A 15,669-nucleotide genomic window follows, 5' to 3' on the forward strand; every position below is an offset into this window, starting at 1 on the left:
AAACACCATTGCCGAGCAAACAATTTGTGACGCCGTTATTGCAATTACTGCGTAACGTAGTGATAACGGATACTTGTCTTGTGTGCTCTGGAATAAAATTATAAAAGAAACAAATCAATCTAGAAAATAGTGCAATAAATTATCAAAAAGTAAATTACAACATGTTTTCACGATAAACAGTTAAATAAATAACGAAAAATAAATATGTAAATATAACATCAGCAAAATCCCACCTACAAATCCCTATTGTTTACATTTTGTTTCCTTGTAAAAATTTATTTTTTCGTCAGAATTTGGGGAAATTTTAACAAATTCCAGCGAAAATGGATCAAAAAATTAAAGTGTAAGTCAAAAACTTGTGTTTTAGAAAGGCATGTACAAAAAATTTGCTTTTCTAAATTTATTTCTTTGCGTCTTTTTTCTACAGTCCCGCCAAAATGTTTCATTTCGTTTCAAGGATTAATTTTAATCGTTTTTGTACTTGTATCTTACAGTTTGGTATGTGGAGATGTGCGGGGACGTTTCAAGCAAATGTTCCAACGTGTAGAAAACATCAACAAAAAAGCGGGTCCTTTTGAAATACTACTATGTGTTGGAGATTTCTTTTCGGAAGATGAGAAACAGAACGAGGAACTTATTGCATACAAAAATGGACATAAACACAGTAAGTTTTCAAAGAAATAAAGATACTATTTAAGCTTTATTAATTTGATTTCCAGTACCAATTCCAACATATATTTTGGGACCTAATAATAAAAATGTCTTAAAATACTATGAAAACACCGAGGATGGTGAAATTTGCAGTAATCTTACCTATCTGGGTAAACGTGGACTCTATACCCTTTCATCCGGTGTTAAAATTGCTTATTTAAGTGGTCTGGAAAAACCAACAGGAGCTTCTGATGAAGAATTCTATTTTAACATGGATGATATTGAAGCTGTTAGAAACGCATGTTTGGTTAATAAATCATCTGCCTCGGATTATCGTGGTGTTGATCTTCTATTAAGTTCACCATGGCCTTTTGGCATAACAAACGATGGGCAGGAGGTAAGTACGGCATTTAGCTAAATTTGGGTTTATATAAGTCCTGTTCTATAACTTCGCAATAAAAAGTATTTGCAAGATCTTGCAACTACTTGCAAGTACTTCTCATTTCTCTTTTACTGAACAAGTTTGTTATCGAACAGCATTTTGCAAAATTTTGTACAAATTTGTACAAACTTTTGAGTTATCTTACAGATGAAAAATAATCGAATAATAATGGAAATGGGCAAAAAAGACCATTTCAATTCATGTCCATAAATTCTTATGTTTAAGAGTCTATATTATAACATTACTTTTAGAACACAAATTCTTCGAAATTGTTGTCATTTTTATGCCGGGATATAAAGCCGAGATATCATTTTTGTGGAATGAGCAAGAAATATTTTGAACCTGCACCATATAGGTAAGTCGAATAGATCGTAAGATGGATGGAAGTATTTCTGATAAATTAAGACTACCTCACCAAACCTCTCGATTATCATTAACTAATTTTTCTCTACACTAATTCCAGATTACCCTCGGATCAAATAACGCAATTGGAATTGTGTACCCGTTTCATATCTCTTGCTGATGTAGGAAATGCCGAAAAGGAAAAATATGTTTATGCACTGAGCTTGACACCAGTGGAAAAGATGCGTGTTATGGAATTGATACAGAAGACTACTATTGAAGTCAAGTCTCCCTTTGCTGATATTAATTTCAATGACATAAAATTGAAGGGTGAAGCGGTAATGCCATGATAAGATTATTAATATTTCTATAACTAATATAAGCCCTACTTTTTAACCCCACATAGACTGAAAGTAAACAATATTTCTTCGATATGGACTCTAAAAATGATAAAGGAAAACGTTTTGGCCAGGGCAATGATCGCCAAAACAAAAAACCCAAAGTCCAACAATGGGATCAAGGTGAGCGAGAAATACAATTTATTTTGCTTATTCATATATCGGTCTTCATTTTCTTTTTTTAGAAATCTGTTGGTTCTGTTTGTCGTGCCCGAATGTTGAGAAACATTTAATTATAACCATTGGAACACATTTCTATTTGGCTCTTGCCAAAGGTCCCATCAACGACTATCACATAATAATCTGTACCATAAATCACATACCGTGTGCAGCACAATTAACTGAAGATGATTGGAAAGAATTGCAACGTTTTAAAAAGGCATTGAAGAAATTTTTTAAAGCTGAAAATCAAGTTGTCTGTTTTACCGAACGGAATTATAAAACTTCACATTTACAAATTAATGTTTTCGCCCTGGATGAAGGTTTGGCATGGAAAATACCGCACGCCTTTGAAGATAAATCGGAAGAGTTTAATTTGGAATTTGAAACAATGCCCGAGTTGAAGGATACACAAATGTTGCCCGAAAAGGGTCCATATTTTGTGGCTGAATTGCCGAATGATTCGACGCTAATTACAAGGCAAATGAAACATTTTCCAATTCATTTTGCAAGGTAAGTTGATTTTATGACCTCAGCTTTTAGGGTAAAAAGTGTGCTTCGTCGAAAGAATGGGTTTGGACCAAAGTATATTTAGGCGTTATTAGTTCCAGACCATTTAGAGTGGATTTAGCCATTCCGTCCGTCTGCATGGCTAAAGCCCATAACACTCGAACGAGTCAACAGATTTCGTCCAATTATGGCCACTCGTAATATTTGATCAGATTCGAATATAAACTATACAGGTCCCACACAAAATTTAAATTTTTTCAACATGAACAATATTTTTTCGGTGAAAGTCACTACACTTCTTGATATAATGGGCCGGCTCTAATAAATACTGCCAGCAGCAGCTCTAATAAATACTGCCAGCAGCTACTAAAATGACTCCAGAGCACATTTTGGTCGGCTCCCGGTTTTATGCACCGGATTGACTCTGAGGAATCTGCGGTCAGGTGCAACATGACAAACTTTAGTGCGAATAGAATGTTCTTACCAATAAAAGACCTAGATAAGTCTTCTATCGATAGAAGCCCGCCTAGAGGAGTTTATAAATAGAAGACTTTCTAAGGAAGACTTGTATACATAGAATACCTCCCAATGGAGTCTTCTATAGATATAAAACCTCCCAAAGAGGTCTTCTGTAGATATAAGACTTCCTAACGGAGTTTTCCATAGATCGAAAAAATCCTGAAGGAGTCTTCTATTGATAAAAGACCTCTGAAGAGATTAGTTTATACCTAGAAGACCTCTTAAAGGGGTCTTCAATAGATAAAGGATATCCTAAAGAAGTCTTCTTTTGATAGGTCTCCTAATTAGATAAAGAACCTTCTAAGAGAGTTTTCTGTAGAAAGAAGATCTCTTAAAAGAGAAGATATCCCAATGAGGTCGTGTGTAGATAGAATACCTCCTTAAGGAGTGTTCTTACGATGGAAGACCATCTTAAGGAGTCTTCTTACGATGGAAGACCTGCTAAATAAATCTTATATGTATTAAAAACTTTCTAAGGAAGGCTTTTATAACTAGACGAGTCCAAATGGAGTTTTCTATAGATAGAAGAACTCCTAAGTCTTCTATATGTCGAAGACTTCATAAGGAAGTCTTCTATAGATCGAAGTCGTCCTCCTAAGGGAGTCTTCCTTTTGGCCCTAGCCGTCTTTATTTGTCCTTGATTGCCTCCATGGCTGCTGCCATAGGAGTTATGTTGCTGCTTTCTGCTAACCGTACAGGCCGTTCTCCTTCCTAAATGAAATGTTAGGTAATCAACAATATGTGTGGACGCCCGTCGTTTGTGGCGTTCAGAAATATGGCAGGGAGTTCCCTAAGGCGGGACTAATAAAATTTATTTACTTGTGTTTATAAACTGGACGAACATATCTTTTTCTTTTGATTTTGTTATTTCTCCCTTTTATCTACTCCTAAGTATCGCGACATTCACTTTCAACACTTTCCCCATATTTTTCAGAGACGTCTTTTGTTCGGAAAATCTTCTAAACTGTGATGAAAAAGTCGACTGGCGTGCATGTAAACTAGACATGGAAACTGAAAAAAGTTTAGTTAAAAATTTTAGAGAAAAATTTGCAAAATATGATTTTACCTCCTCCTAGAGTAAGTATAAACAAATGAATGAACAAAACACAAAAGAATAAATACACTACAATTTGATATATTTTATTTCGTTGTACAAACGTTTGATTTTTTGTTTTACACTAGACAATAAAAAATAATAAAATACTAAAGCTAAGTTATGCCTTATGAAGAAAAGAAAAACGTTTCGTAATTTTCGTTCGTGGTTTAAATCAAATTTGAAAACAAAATAAATCTAAGCATCGCGTTGATAAATTTTATTGAGGATTTGTGTAAATATGCCATGTGGCACACCGCGGGATGTTTGTTGTATGTGGGTTTTGATCATGTTATAGGATTCTTCCTCGTAGATGGCATAGGTATTCGGTAGGCCCAGACTTATGTAAAGATCTTTGACTTTTTGGGTCTTTTCGGGGTCTAGAGGAAGACAAGAAAGAGATTATATTTATAATTTTTCCTTTCAACTTTTAAAGTATCTTCAACTTACCATTATGTCCATAGCAATCCAGCATAATTTGTTTCTGTTCCTCATTTGCTCTTTGCATACAAACCACTGCCAACCAGGAACATTTGTTATCCTGAATATCGGTGCCAATTTTTCCAGTTACTTCGGGATTACCAAAACAATCCAAAAAGTCATCTTGCACTTGGAAGAAATGGCCCATTTCCAGTAAGATTGTTTTCGATTGCCTAAAGGCCTCAGGATCTTTGATACTACAAAAACAGAAAATAATTTTTTTTTATGCTATTATCCCCACGAAATTCTATTCTTACCCCGCTAAATGCATGGCCAAAGCAAATGGCAAATAGAATGTATAGTAAGCAGTCTTATTGGCAACTGTGGCATTATACTTTTCCATGCTGAACGATAGAACATTGTTATTGGCATTTAGTAAATCTAAACTTTGACCACAGGTAGTGATAAATGTTATCTCATGGAACAGTTCCATTAGATGGACATAACACTCCAATGAGCTAAAGTGTTTTTTGAGCAAAGCATAAACACCGTTTTCCATCATTAGGGCATCGTTCAGTGCTATAAGTCCCACCTGTGGTACTTTATGCCAGCACACTTGACCACGTCGCGTTGGACTGTTGTCCATGACATCATCATAAACCAAAAAGAAGCCATGCAGTATTTCAACACACCAACCAAGTATTTGGGCTTTTTTAATGTTTTCCGGTGTTAGGTCTTTCGATTCGACAAGATTCTTATAGGTCAAAACAGTGAGTAGGCCACGATTAAGTTTACCATGTGGTATATTATATTCCAAAGCCTGTTAAAAAGAGACATTTAATTAAAACTTGATTTCTGGATAAAAAAAATCTATTGGATACTTACGCGGGCAAACCATGAACCAATTTCAGCTGGACTGTATTTGTTGGTTATTTCCATCAATTCATTCACAATATCTAAAAAGGAAATTAGAGTAGGTAAATTACATAAACTCTTGTGGAACTACAAGTTAAGATAGCAACTTATAGCTTCCATACTTTAGTTGTATCAACTGTCATATGAATATCTTCCCCTGCAGCTATTGAAATTGAAATATGTTGGTTATGGAAATTTAATAACTAAGCAAAAATCCACGATACGTTTGGCATTTGGTTGCTCCTAAAAATCTTTAAAAAGTCACGATTATTTTGGTCTTTGGTTGCTCCTAAAAATCTTTAAGAAATCCACGTTTCATTGAGCCAATAAATCCTTTTAAAAGTCCACGTTTCATTTGGCATTTTTTGCTCCAAAATACCTTTTAAAAATCCACATTCCATTTGACCTTTGGTTGCTCCTAAAAATCGTTAAAGAAAATCCACGTTTCATTTGGCATTTGGTTGCTCCTAAAAATCTTTAAGAAGTCCACGCTTCATTTGGTTGCTCCTAAAAATCGTTAAAGAAAATCCATGTTTCATTAGGCCTTTGGTTGCTCCTAAAAATCTTAAAAAAAATCCACGTTCCACATGGCCTTTAATTGCTCCTAAAAATCTTTAAAAACTCCCAAGTTCCATTTGGCCTTTAATTGCTCCTAAAAATCTCTTTAAAAAATAACGTTTCATTTGGCCTTTGGCTATTCTATAGAAGCCTCCAACGGAGCTCTTCTATTCTATAGAAGCCTCCAACGGAGATCTTCTATTCTATAGAAACCTCCAACGGAGGTCTTCTATTCTATAGAAGTCTCCAACGGAGATCTTCTATTCTATAGAAGCCTCCAACGGAGGTCTTCTATTCTATAGAAGCCTCCAACGGAGATCTTCTATTCTATAGAAGCCTCCAACGGAGGTCTTCTATTCTATAGAAGCCTCCAACGGAGATCTTCTATTCTATAGAAGCCTCCAACGGAGGTCTTCTATTCTATAGAAGCCTCCAACGGAGGTCTTCTATTCTATAGAAGCCTCCAACGGAGGTCTTCTATTCTATAGAAGCCTCCAACGGAGGTCTTCTATTCTATAGAAGCCTCCAACGGAGGTCTTCTATTCTATAGAAGCCTCCAACGGAGGTCTTCTATTCTATAGAAGCCTCCAACGGAGGTCTTCTATTCTATAGAAGCCTCCAACGGAGGTCTTCTATTCTATAGAAGCCTGCTACGGAGGTCTTCTATTCTATAGAAGCCTCCTACGGAGGTCTTCTATTCTATAGAAGCCTCCTACGGAGGTCTTCTATTCTATAGAAGCCTCTTACGGAGGTCTTCTATTCAATAGAAGCCTCCTACGGAGATCTTCTATTCTATAGAAGCCTCTTACGGAGGTCTTCTACGGAGATCTTCTATTCTATAGAAGCCTCCAACGGAGGTCTTCTATTCTATAGAAGCCTCCTACGGAGGTCTTCTATTCTATAGAAGCCTCCTACGGAGGTCTTCTATTCTATAGAAGCCTCCTACGGAGGTCTTCTATTCTATAGAAGCCTCCTACGGAGGTCTTCTATTCTATAGAAGCCTCCTACGGAGGTCTTCTATTCTATAGAAGCCTCCTACGGAGGTCTTCTATTCTATAGAAGCCTCCTACGGAGGTCTTCTATTCTATAGAAGCCTCCTACGGAGGTCTTCTATTCTATAGAAGCCTCCTACGGAGGTCTTCTATTCTATAGAAGCCTCCTACGGAGGTCTTCTATTCTATAGAAGCCTCCTACGGAGGTCTTCTATTCTATAGAAGCCTCCTACGGAGGTCTTCTATTCTATAGAAGCCTCCTACGGAGGTCTTCTATTCTATAGAAGCCGCCTACGGAGGTCTTCTATTCTATAGAAGCCGCCTACGGAGGTCTTCTACACAAAATTTCGAATAAGTTGAGATTAGGACCTGCTCTCGAATCGCTTTGATTTTTGTTGCAACAACTTGTATTCATTGTCCCCCATACGACGGTACAAGTTTCATCAGGGGCAAGTTCATACTTCCTGAGAAAATAGCCTGAAAGATACAACAAGTCTCTATAACACCGTGTGTTGTGGATGGAGCGCAAGAAAACTCTCGACAGGATCTGCCGATTCGGTCCAAAATTTGGCCTTTGCAATATTTTGTCCGAACATAGTTTATATTCGAAGATAAGCCATATAGGTCCACTACTTCAGGTACCTCCACCACAAAAGTTCAAAAATGTTCGGAAAAATTGTGCGCACGACAACTCTTGAAGGGAGTGACCGATGTAATCCATACTTTGCACATCCTAATATATCTACCAGATATAGATCAGGTTCGAATACGGACTATATTTGTCTACTCCTTCTGGTACCTCTCACACACAATTTCGGATAAGTTCACTTTAAGACCTGCTCTCGAATCACTTTAATTTTTGTTGAAGCGATTTGCATTCGCTACCTCCATTGCGGTGGTAAAAGTTTTTTCAGGGGCAAGTTCATATTTCTTAGGAAAACAGCCCGAAAGGTGTAAAAAATCCCTATGTCACCATACGTGGCTGTCGGAGAGCACGAACTGTTCAACCGATTTGGCCCAACATTTGGTCTTCGTCATATTATATCCAAACTTAGTTTCATGGGGCAATACCGGTCCACAACTTCCGGTACTTCTCCCCAATATTTAAAAAAATGTCACTAAAATGCTAGGACGATATCACTTGAATGGGGCAAGATCTCCTAATATTTTGTCAAAATTTAGTTTAACTTCTAAAATCGCCCATATCGGTCCTCCCTAAGGGTATCTCCCCCACAAAGATTCAACATTTGTGTCTTAGTGCAGTTAATTCCAAATCCATAATTGTCCGAAAGTTCAAATGTCCAAAAAGGGCCGTAGATGAAAGTTTCACTTCACATTGGCTGAGGGTATATATCTGTCGGCAAAGCCGACTGACACTTTTTTACTTGTTCTAAAAATCATTTAAAAATCCGTGGTTATTCACCTTTCTCGGATCATTCTTAATCAAAGTTAATTTAAAATAACTTACAGTCGAAACAGATGTACTCCATATTTTCATTGTTTTAATAAAACGAAACCCTATAATAATATTAAGCATTGTTAAGGAAGCTTAAGGAAGTAAGGTTCATACGGGGGTAAACAATGGTTCTTTGTATGTCAATGACTTTCCTGATACACACATAACTTGAACTGCATTTAACAATTAATGGCAAAAATAGTACAGGAAACCTCACAATCAGCAAGTAAATTAATTAAATGTGTATGTATTATTGTTATTCAAAGATACCTAATTATCACCTTTTTTATATCATAGAAACATTCATTGCATTTACAAATGCGGAGTCCAACTTGTTGTTTACAAGATATCGATCGAACAACACACTAAACCCACAATGCTTTGTATTTGTTATGCATAAATTATATTATGTACCTGGAAATACGGCCAGAAATTCACGATTTTCATCTGTTGATACTACGGTGCGAGTTGCGGCTGGTATCGGATGATTTTGTAGTGTTGACAATGTTCTGTAAAAAATAAAACAACAATAGGTGTGAAAAAAAGACACTGGTCATTTTCAAATATTTTATGTAAACAAAAAAAAAATGTCAAAATAACAATAAGCCAAAAAGGTTACATGAAAGCCCACAGGTCTGTAAAAATAGAAACAATTTTATTGTTATGTTGGAAAAGGTGTCACATTAAGGTTGAAATTTAAATAAGCTTGGCTTATTACAGTGTTTTAAATTTAACTTGTTTGGCGTCCATTTAGTTCGAATCTAGTAACTTATTTTTAACACAGTTGCAGTTGACCAATCGAACTGAAACTTTGCACACTTTTCAGATTTGGATAAAAATACATGAATATGAAACCAAAACCAATATGGCCCCCATATAGCGGTACCACCAGATTTCAGTTGTTTTGAGGAACTTGGCATTTGGAGTTACCAATTGTAGAAACTCCATCACCTTGTGGACTTGGGTCAGACTTTGATGTAGCCCCCATACAACTGTACCACTCGATTTCAAGCAATTTAAAGTTTTTATCTACATTTTATTTTAATTTTTGTTGACCTTTGGACTGTCTATCTTTGTTGGTTTTGTTCGGCTTTTAGGTCAGAAATAAAAAAACAAGGTTTTCGTTTTTTATTTTATTTTTATTTCTCCAATATTTCGAACGTCATCGACGATCATCATCAGGGATTTTCTTTTAAGGATAAACAAATAACATTTTATTATAAAAATATATAAACAAAAATATTTGTCTAATAATTACGTTTTCTTTTTTCTCTTTACCGACTCTCGGTATCCATCTCCACTTGCTCACAACAAATTTCCAACTGATTAAAACTTTTTGTGTTTCTCAATAATATTTCTATATATCTGGGCACAGTGTTCTGTGTCCATTTTGTAGTTCATGCGCTTTTCTACTGGCACATTTATTATATGCAGCATTTCTTGCATGTATCTGCGTCTACCATTGCTTTCTTGAGTTAGAACATCCACATCTTTGAAGTTGGGTGTGTGCCCAGTCTGTGCACAATGGGCCGCAAGAGCTGTTTTTTGCTCCAAGGGCTTGTTTTTTATTTTGTGATCCGATTTATGAGCACTCAATCTCGTCTTTAATTTGTTTTTGGTTGTGCCAATATATACTTTTTGGCAAACGTTCGTCGAATCACCATTACACTTTATTCTATAGACAACATTAGATTTTTCTTCAACAGGCGTTGTCGATTTAGTCCGACTGAAGAATTTATTGTTTGTATTGTTGCTCTTTAGAGCCAATTGATATCGTTCCTTGTCATAGAGATTTGAACATGTGAACCTTTCTGAAAACCCTGGTATATATGTGAACCTTTTGAATATCTTTTGTTCATTGTGTTCTTTATTGTTGAGACTTTGGAATCTTGCCTGTTGGATCAATTTTTCAATAGTTTTGTAAGGAAAATCATTCATTCTTAAGATTTGTCGTATCTTTTTTATGTTCTGTGGATGGAAAACATTGTCGCTGATGCTTAAGACTCTTCGTATAAAATTCGTGGCGGTGTTTATTTTTATTCTCCTAGGGTGTTTCGAATAGAAATTGATTAGTCTGCCCGATGATGTGGGCTTCTGATACCAATCTAGTAGTAATTTGTTACCTTTTCTGTGAATAATGGAGTCTAAATATGGCAGTTTGTTACTGGATTCACACTCCATTGTGAACCGTATTTGTTTGTGGTATGTGTTTAAAGTTGTAAGAGTTTTATCAATATGGTCCTTCTTAACTATACAAAATATATCATCAACATATTTTGTTAATGTCCTTGGTTTAATGGTTAATTTTTCCATCGTTTCGTCAAGCAGTTTCTCCATTATAATGTCCGCAATGATTGGGGAAATAGGTGAGCCCATTGGCATCCCTTTTAATTGTTCATAGTATTTGTCGTTATGAAGAAAGTATCTAGAGTCCTTGATACATAAACTTACTATCTCTATGAAAAGGTTTTGAGGAATGTTCGTGTGATCCTTTATGATGTTCCACTTCTCCTTTATGGTGTTAATGGCTAGGTTTACTGGAACACTAGGGAATAAGGATACAACATCAAAAGAGATTAACACTTCATCATCAGCAATGTACTGATTATTGACTTTGGATTTAAAGTCGACTGCGTCTTTTATATTATACTTTGATTCCATCGTTATAACTTTTAAAACTCTCCCTATATATTTAGAAAGTGCGTATGTAGGTGAATTCACAAAGGAACATATAGGACGCAATGGAGTTCCTTCCTTATGAATTTTCGGAAGTCCGTATATTTTTGGAGGTACCGAAGTTCTGTTAATAAGTTGGTTTTTGTCCGTTTCGTTAATTATTTTTAGGTCAAATAGTTTTGTGATTAATTTGTTGCTTTTTTCCTGCAGTCCAGTGGTAGGATCTTTTCTTAGACGCCTATAAGTACATATGTCATTAAGAATTTGTTGCATTTTTGTTTCATATTCCGTTTTTAGCATGGCTACTGTCTTTCCGCCTTTATCTGTTTTTATCTACATTTTCGGCCTAAATTGGCTAACATTTTGAGGTTTTAATTACTAAAAAGTTCAAAATAAAAAATAATTTAGTTACAGTGCTTTATTTATAAATGCACTTAAAACTAGAAAAATATTTTTTCATGATGGACTCTCTCAAATAAAACGCTTGCATTTGAATTAAAAAATGTGACAATATTAAACGGCAAGCGTTTTATTTGAGGGATTCCATCATGGAAAATTATTTTCTAGTTTTAAGTGCATTTATAAATAGAACACTGTAACTTAATTTTTTTAATTATTTTTTATTCTTACTATCTTATGATAATGAGGTCAATGTTTATCTTTGGTTATTTTAAAACACAAATGTGGTGCCTGCATTTTGACGTTACAATACTGGATTTTTTTTATGTAAGAAGTTGCAATATATGCCAATTTAGATATACATACATATTTACTATTTTAAATGTCTCCTAGCTAGTCTTGGTTGGAAGTATAGAATTATACGTTGAGGACGCAATGATTGCAAATGCCCATAAACTACCTTTGTTGGAGGGAGATTACTTTATCTGTCTATTCCATTATACGCTTCTTCATAGATACACAAACAGATCTATAATTAGAAACACTTAAAAAGAAATCAAATCAATTGCTGTCTACTTAATGCACTCGCCCGCCCTGCATAGGGAAGGACATTTTGTCTTTGATGCAAACGCACACACAACATGTATACACACAAAATGTAAACAAAGAATATGGTAACCAGTTTATCGTTGAATTAAAGAATCCATGAATGTGACAAACAGCATCTATAAAATGATAATCTTTTCCAAGTGTTTCCGTAAACCAGTTTGTTTACTTCGTAACCAACCAAGCCCCTAAATTAATAAACAAATGAAGAAAGTAAAGTCAGTTACAAGTTTTAAATATAAATACCAAAGCATATTAATAAACGCACAGCTATTGGATTTTGGCCGATCAAAATATAAATTATGCATTCCAAATCAGTACGTGACACAACAACAAAACAGAAATAGCATAACACAATACTACTATTAATGCGTGCCAAAGGTATGTGTAAACAGCAATTTATGTTTTCCTAACCAAAATAAACACGGTATTACGTATGTGTCTTGTATGTGTAATCTAATCTAAAGCCGGTCCATTACATTTTTGTTGCAGCAGCCAACCTTACCTAGATGATTTTTCAAGCTTTCTTTTGTTTATCAATTCCAATGGTAATCCTCCAATTCTCTCTTTATCCGCAGGACTAGACTTTGTACGCACATTATCAGAGTTATGGACATTTTCACTTGTCGAAATATAACGGTTGACAGAGGCAGTATATCCTGTTGCCGAAATCTGCTGCTGTTGCTGTCTTGCCAAATTTGTTGGATTACAAAATTTCGTTGCAATATTTAATTTGCCCTTTGGCAATCTTCTAAACAAAGAATTCAACATTGTATTTCACTTTCGTTCGAGCTTTTGTTTAAATAGTATCTCTTTTTAAAGAAAAAGTGTAAAGACCCCGACCGCCGATTTCACTTTTTTTTTCTCGTAATGTTTTCCGTTTGACGACTAGCAACAAACATATGTTGTCTGTATTTTGAGTTGAAGAGAAATGAATGAAATTTACGAGTTACGTAACGTACGATGTTTACGTTACGTTCGCTGCTAATTGAATAGTGCTGTGGAACAAGTGTTGGCACTATTGTGAATGGTTGAGAGAACGTAAAATAGGTTTATATCAACCGTTATTTTTAAAGAATTTTAAGATCAATTAAATGGGGATATTAAAATAGATTTTGAAGGGGTTTATGAGTAACCAAGTACTAAAGAAGGTCGGCCATTCAGAGTTCTGTTAGTCCGTGTTTAGACACACAAATTACTCGGGAAAGTAAATTCAGTTTTTAGGCAATAGGGGGTAGTAAAGAGTATTGAGGAGCTCCTTCCTCTCCGCTCTCTCCCAAAAAACTCAATTTACTTTCCCGAGAAATTTGTGTGTCTAAACACAGACTTAACAACTTTTGACAACAAACGTAATCGATTGTTTATTATTTTGATTTGATTTCTTTGTATTTTATGTCACAATAATAGGTCTGTACGATAACTTCGCAAGTGAAAAGTACTTGCAAGTACTCAGCAAGTTCTCAGTAACGTCTCTCCACCAGTTTTACTCTCTCGAAGCTAAAAATTTGCAGATTGTTATCGAACAGCAATTTGGAAAAAGCTTGCAAGAAGTCAGGTGATTTGAAGAAGAAGAAGAAGAAATTGGCGGGAAAGATTAAATAAATAAATAAATAATAAAATAAAAAAGTAGTCACCACAAACTACAAAATAAGATATTTTATTTACATTATCGTTTTCCACAATTTATTTAACAATTGTTCCCTTTTTTATTTCTATTTATTTTAATAACCAAACGTTTGTTTATGTTATTGCCAAGAAGTGCGCCACAAAACATTCGAATTTAAATCAGCTGATCAAACTTGCAAGTTCTTACAAGAAAAATTTTCCTTGCAAAAACTTGTAAACAAAACTCTCCAAAGCTCTCCAAAATTCTCTCACTATTGTCTCCAAATTTGCTCTCTTTTACTTTACAAGTTTGTTATCGAACAGAATTTTGTAAAAGTTTGTGCAAATTTGTACAAACTTTTGGGTTATCGTACAAACCTAATGTATTTGACAGCAAAAGCTGTGTCTGGTTACCCTAAAATTTGTAACAATTTGTACCAATTGTTGCTGGAAGTCGTCTGTTAACACAAAAAACCAGCAAAAGAGAACGATTCGAGAGAGACATTTTGACAGTTCTTTCACTGAGAGCTTCCAAATTCTTGCTGGACAAATTTCTTCTAGCAAGCACTTGCAAGCTCTTCTTCTTCCTGAAAACAATCAATTAGCTGTTTTTAGTTTTTTGTTGATTTATGTTTGTGAACATTAAACACAATTTTATTGTGGAAATAACATAGTCTAATTGTATTGTTTTATGGAGAACAAATTTGTAAAGTGGAAAAATACTTTTTTGTTTCATTTTCTTTTTTATTTTTAATAAAATACAAAGTGTTTGCTTCCTTCGTTGGCGGACAAATTGTTCTGTTTTGGCAAGTCAGCTGATTGCTTGCTTGTTTTTGCAGGGAAGGTGTCTGTTTACTTTTTAAAATTTTCTAGCAAAAGAGAATAAAAACCCCTTACTCTCTGAGAAAGTTCTTGCTGGACAATTCTTGCTGGGAAAGTAACCAGACAGACTTAAACTAAATATTCAGGGCTAACTAGTTTAGGCTGAGTGTCCGACTGTATAGACTGTGTGAGTAACAAAGGAAGGCCGGTCTGTGGGGTGAGGTATGCAATGTAAACCTGCAGGAATTCCGCAGGACTGTTACACCTGTCCATCCAGTAGACCATCTTTACTTTTTTGTGCTAAAAAGTCTGCTTTTTAGTAACGGCATTTCCAAAACAGTATATTTAAGGTATGTACACCTTGTTGTTTCTATTAGCGTTTTAGTTTATAATTCAAAAGTGGTTTTAGGTTATTATTTCAACGCCCACGCGTAGTATCCCATTTGATGTATGCGTCCTTTTTCAGCAGTGGATTTAGTTGCGGTTATTAGCATTTTCCTCAGATGGAAGAACTGCACTAGGTCAGTTATGTAGACATTTAACCTATCACATATGTCATCGACGATAGGACCCGACGCCAAGATCTCATAATTATGTGTTAATGAGAAGGATTATCTTTTTTTGTGTAAACTGTGTTGATTAGGTCTGATAGAGATTTTTCATTTTGCAATGAAAGTATTTGAAGACTGACTACAGAAATTATCCTATGAAGTAGGTAGCAGTGAAAGAAATGAGAAACCAAACATTCCAAACAAGCTCATTGATATCTTCAGATACATTAAAGCATTAGTTCCAAGAGCTATTAAATCCTGAACAGAACGTACAGCAAATAAGCTACGCGTCGTTTCTTTATGCCGATCCAATAGACAATAGACAGAGAAATTAGTTTGGCAGAACTTGAATGTATTTTGAAGAAACTGAAGATGAACAAAGGACCAGTGGAGGACAGAATCCCGTACGAGTATATTGTCTACGCCCCAGAGGATTTCCATAAACAACTCGTCAACAGATATAATAATATATAAAATACCGGAATGATAGATAATACATTTATCAAAACAGTAATATTCCCCATCCACAAAAAAGGAGATATGGCCGAGCCTTCC

At 35.2% G+C, this 15,669-nt stretch overlaps 2 protein-coding genes across 5 annotated transcripts in view; one reads left to right on the forward strand and one right to left on the reverse strand.

The window, feature by feature from the left end:
- LOC141406325 (CWF19-like protein 1 homolog) overlaps nucleotides 1-15,669 on the forward strand; it is a 20,579-nt gene continuing 4,910 nt past the window's right edge. The window contains exons 1-9 of one of the 3 annotated variants that reach the window (XM_073991642.1): nucleotides 38-206; nucleotides 291-343; nucleotides 495-664; nucleotides 720-1,048; nucleotides 1,345-1,448; nucleotides 1,557-1,773; nucleotides 1,842-1,956; nucleotides 2,019-2,505; nucleotides 3,956-4,260. In XM_073991642.1, coding sequence (XP_073847743.1) covers nucleotides 324-343; nucleotides 495-664; nucleotides 720-1,048; nucleotides 1,345-1,448; nucleotides 1,557-1,773; nucleotides 1,842-1,956; nucleotides 2,019-2,505; nucleotides 3,956-4,097 — 1,584 coding nt within the window. In that variant the 5' untranslated portion in view covers nucleotides 38-206; nucleotides 291-323 and the 3' untranslated portion in view covers nucleotides 4,098-4,260. Of the gene's footprint in view, nucleotides 344-494; nucleotides 665-719; nucleotides 1,049-1,344; nucleotides 1,449-1,556; nucleotides 1,774-1,841; nucleotides 1,957-2,018; nucleotides 2,506-3,955; nucleotides 4,261-15,669 lie in introns of those variants that run through there. The other 2 variants (XM_073991640.1, XM_073991641.1) reach the window with 2 other exon arrangements.
- On the reverse strand, nucleotides 4,141-13,096 carry LOC141406328 (farnesyl pyrophosphate synthase-like). 2 transcript variants are annotated; one of them, XM_073991644.1, is made up of 6 exons: nucleotides 12,642-13,096; nucleotides 8,870-8,964; nucleotides 5,420-5,490; nucleotides 4,852-5,354; nucleotides 4,565-4,791; nucleotides 4,141-4,494 (listed from the first exon to the last, which is right to left on the reverse strand). In XM_073991644.1, the coding sequence occupies exons 1-6, from the start codon at nucleotides 12,905-12,907 to the stop codon at nucleotides 4,313-4,315; spliced, it is 1,344 nt and encodes a 447-aa protein (XP_073847745.1). In that variant the 5' UTR covers nucleotides 12,908-13,096; the 3' UTR covers nucleotides 4,141-4,312. The 2 variants fall into 2 exon arrangements, with proteins under 2 accessions (XP_073847745.1, XP_073847746.1); XM_073991645.1 differs by lacking the exon at nucleotides 12,642-13,096 and adding an exon at nucleotides 9,714-9,747.

The sequence above is a fragment of the Musca autumnalis genome, unplaced genomic scaffold, assembly GCF_047663935.1.
Source record: "Musca autumnalis isolate F117 unplaced genomic scaffold, ASM4766393v1 scaffold_5, whole genome shotgun sequence".
Classification (NCBI taxonomy): domain Eukaryota; kingdom Metazoa; phylum Arthropoda; class Insecta; order Diptera; family Muscidae; genus Musca; species Musca autumnalis.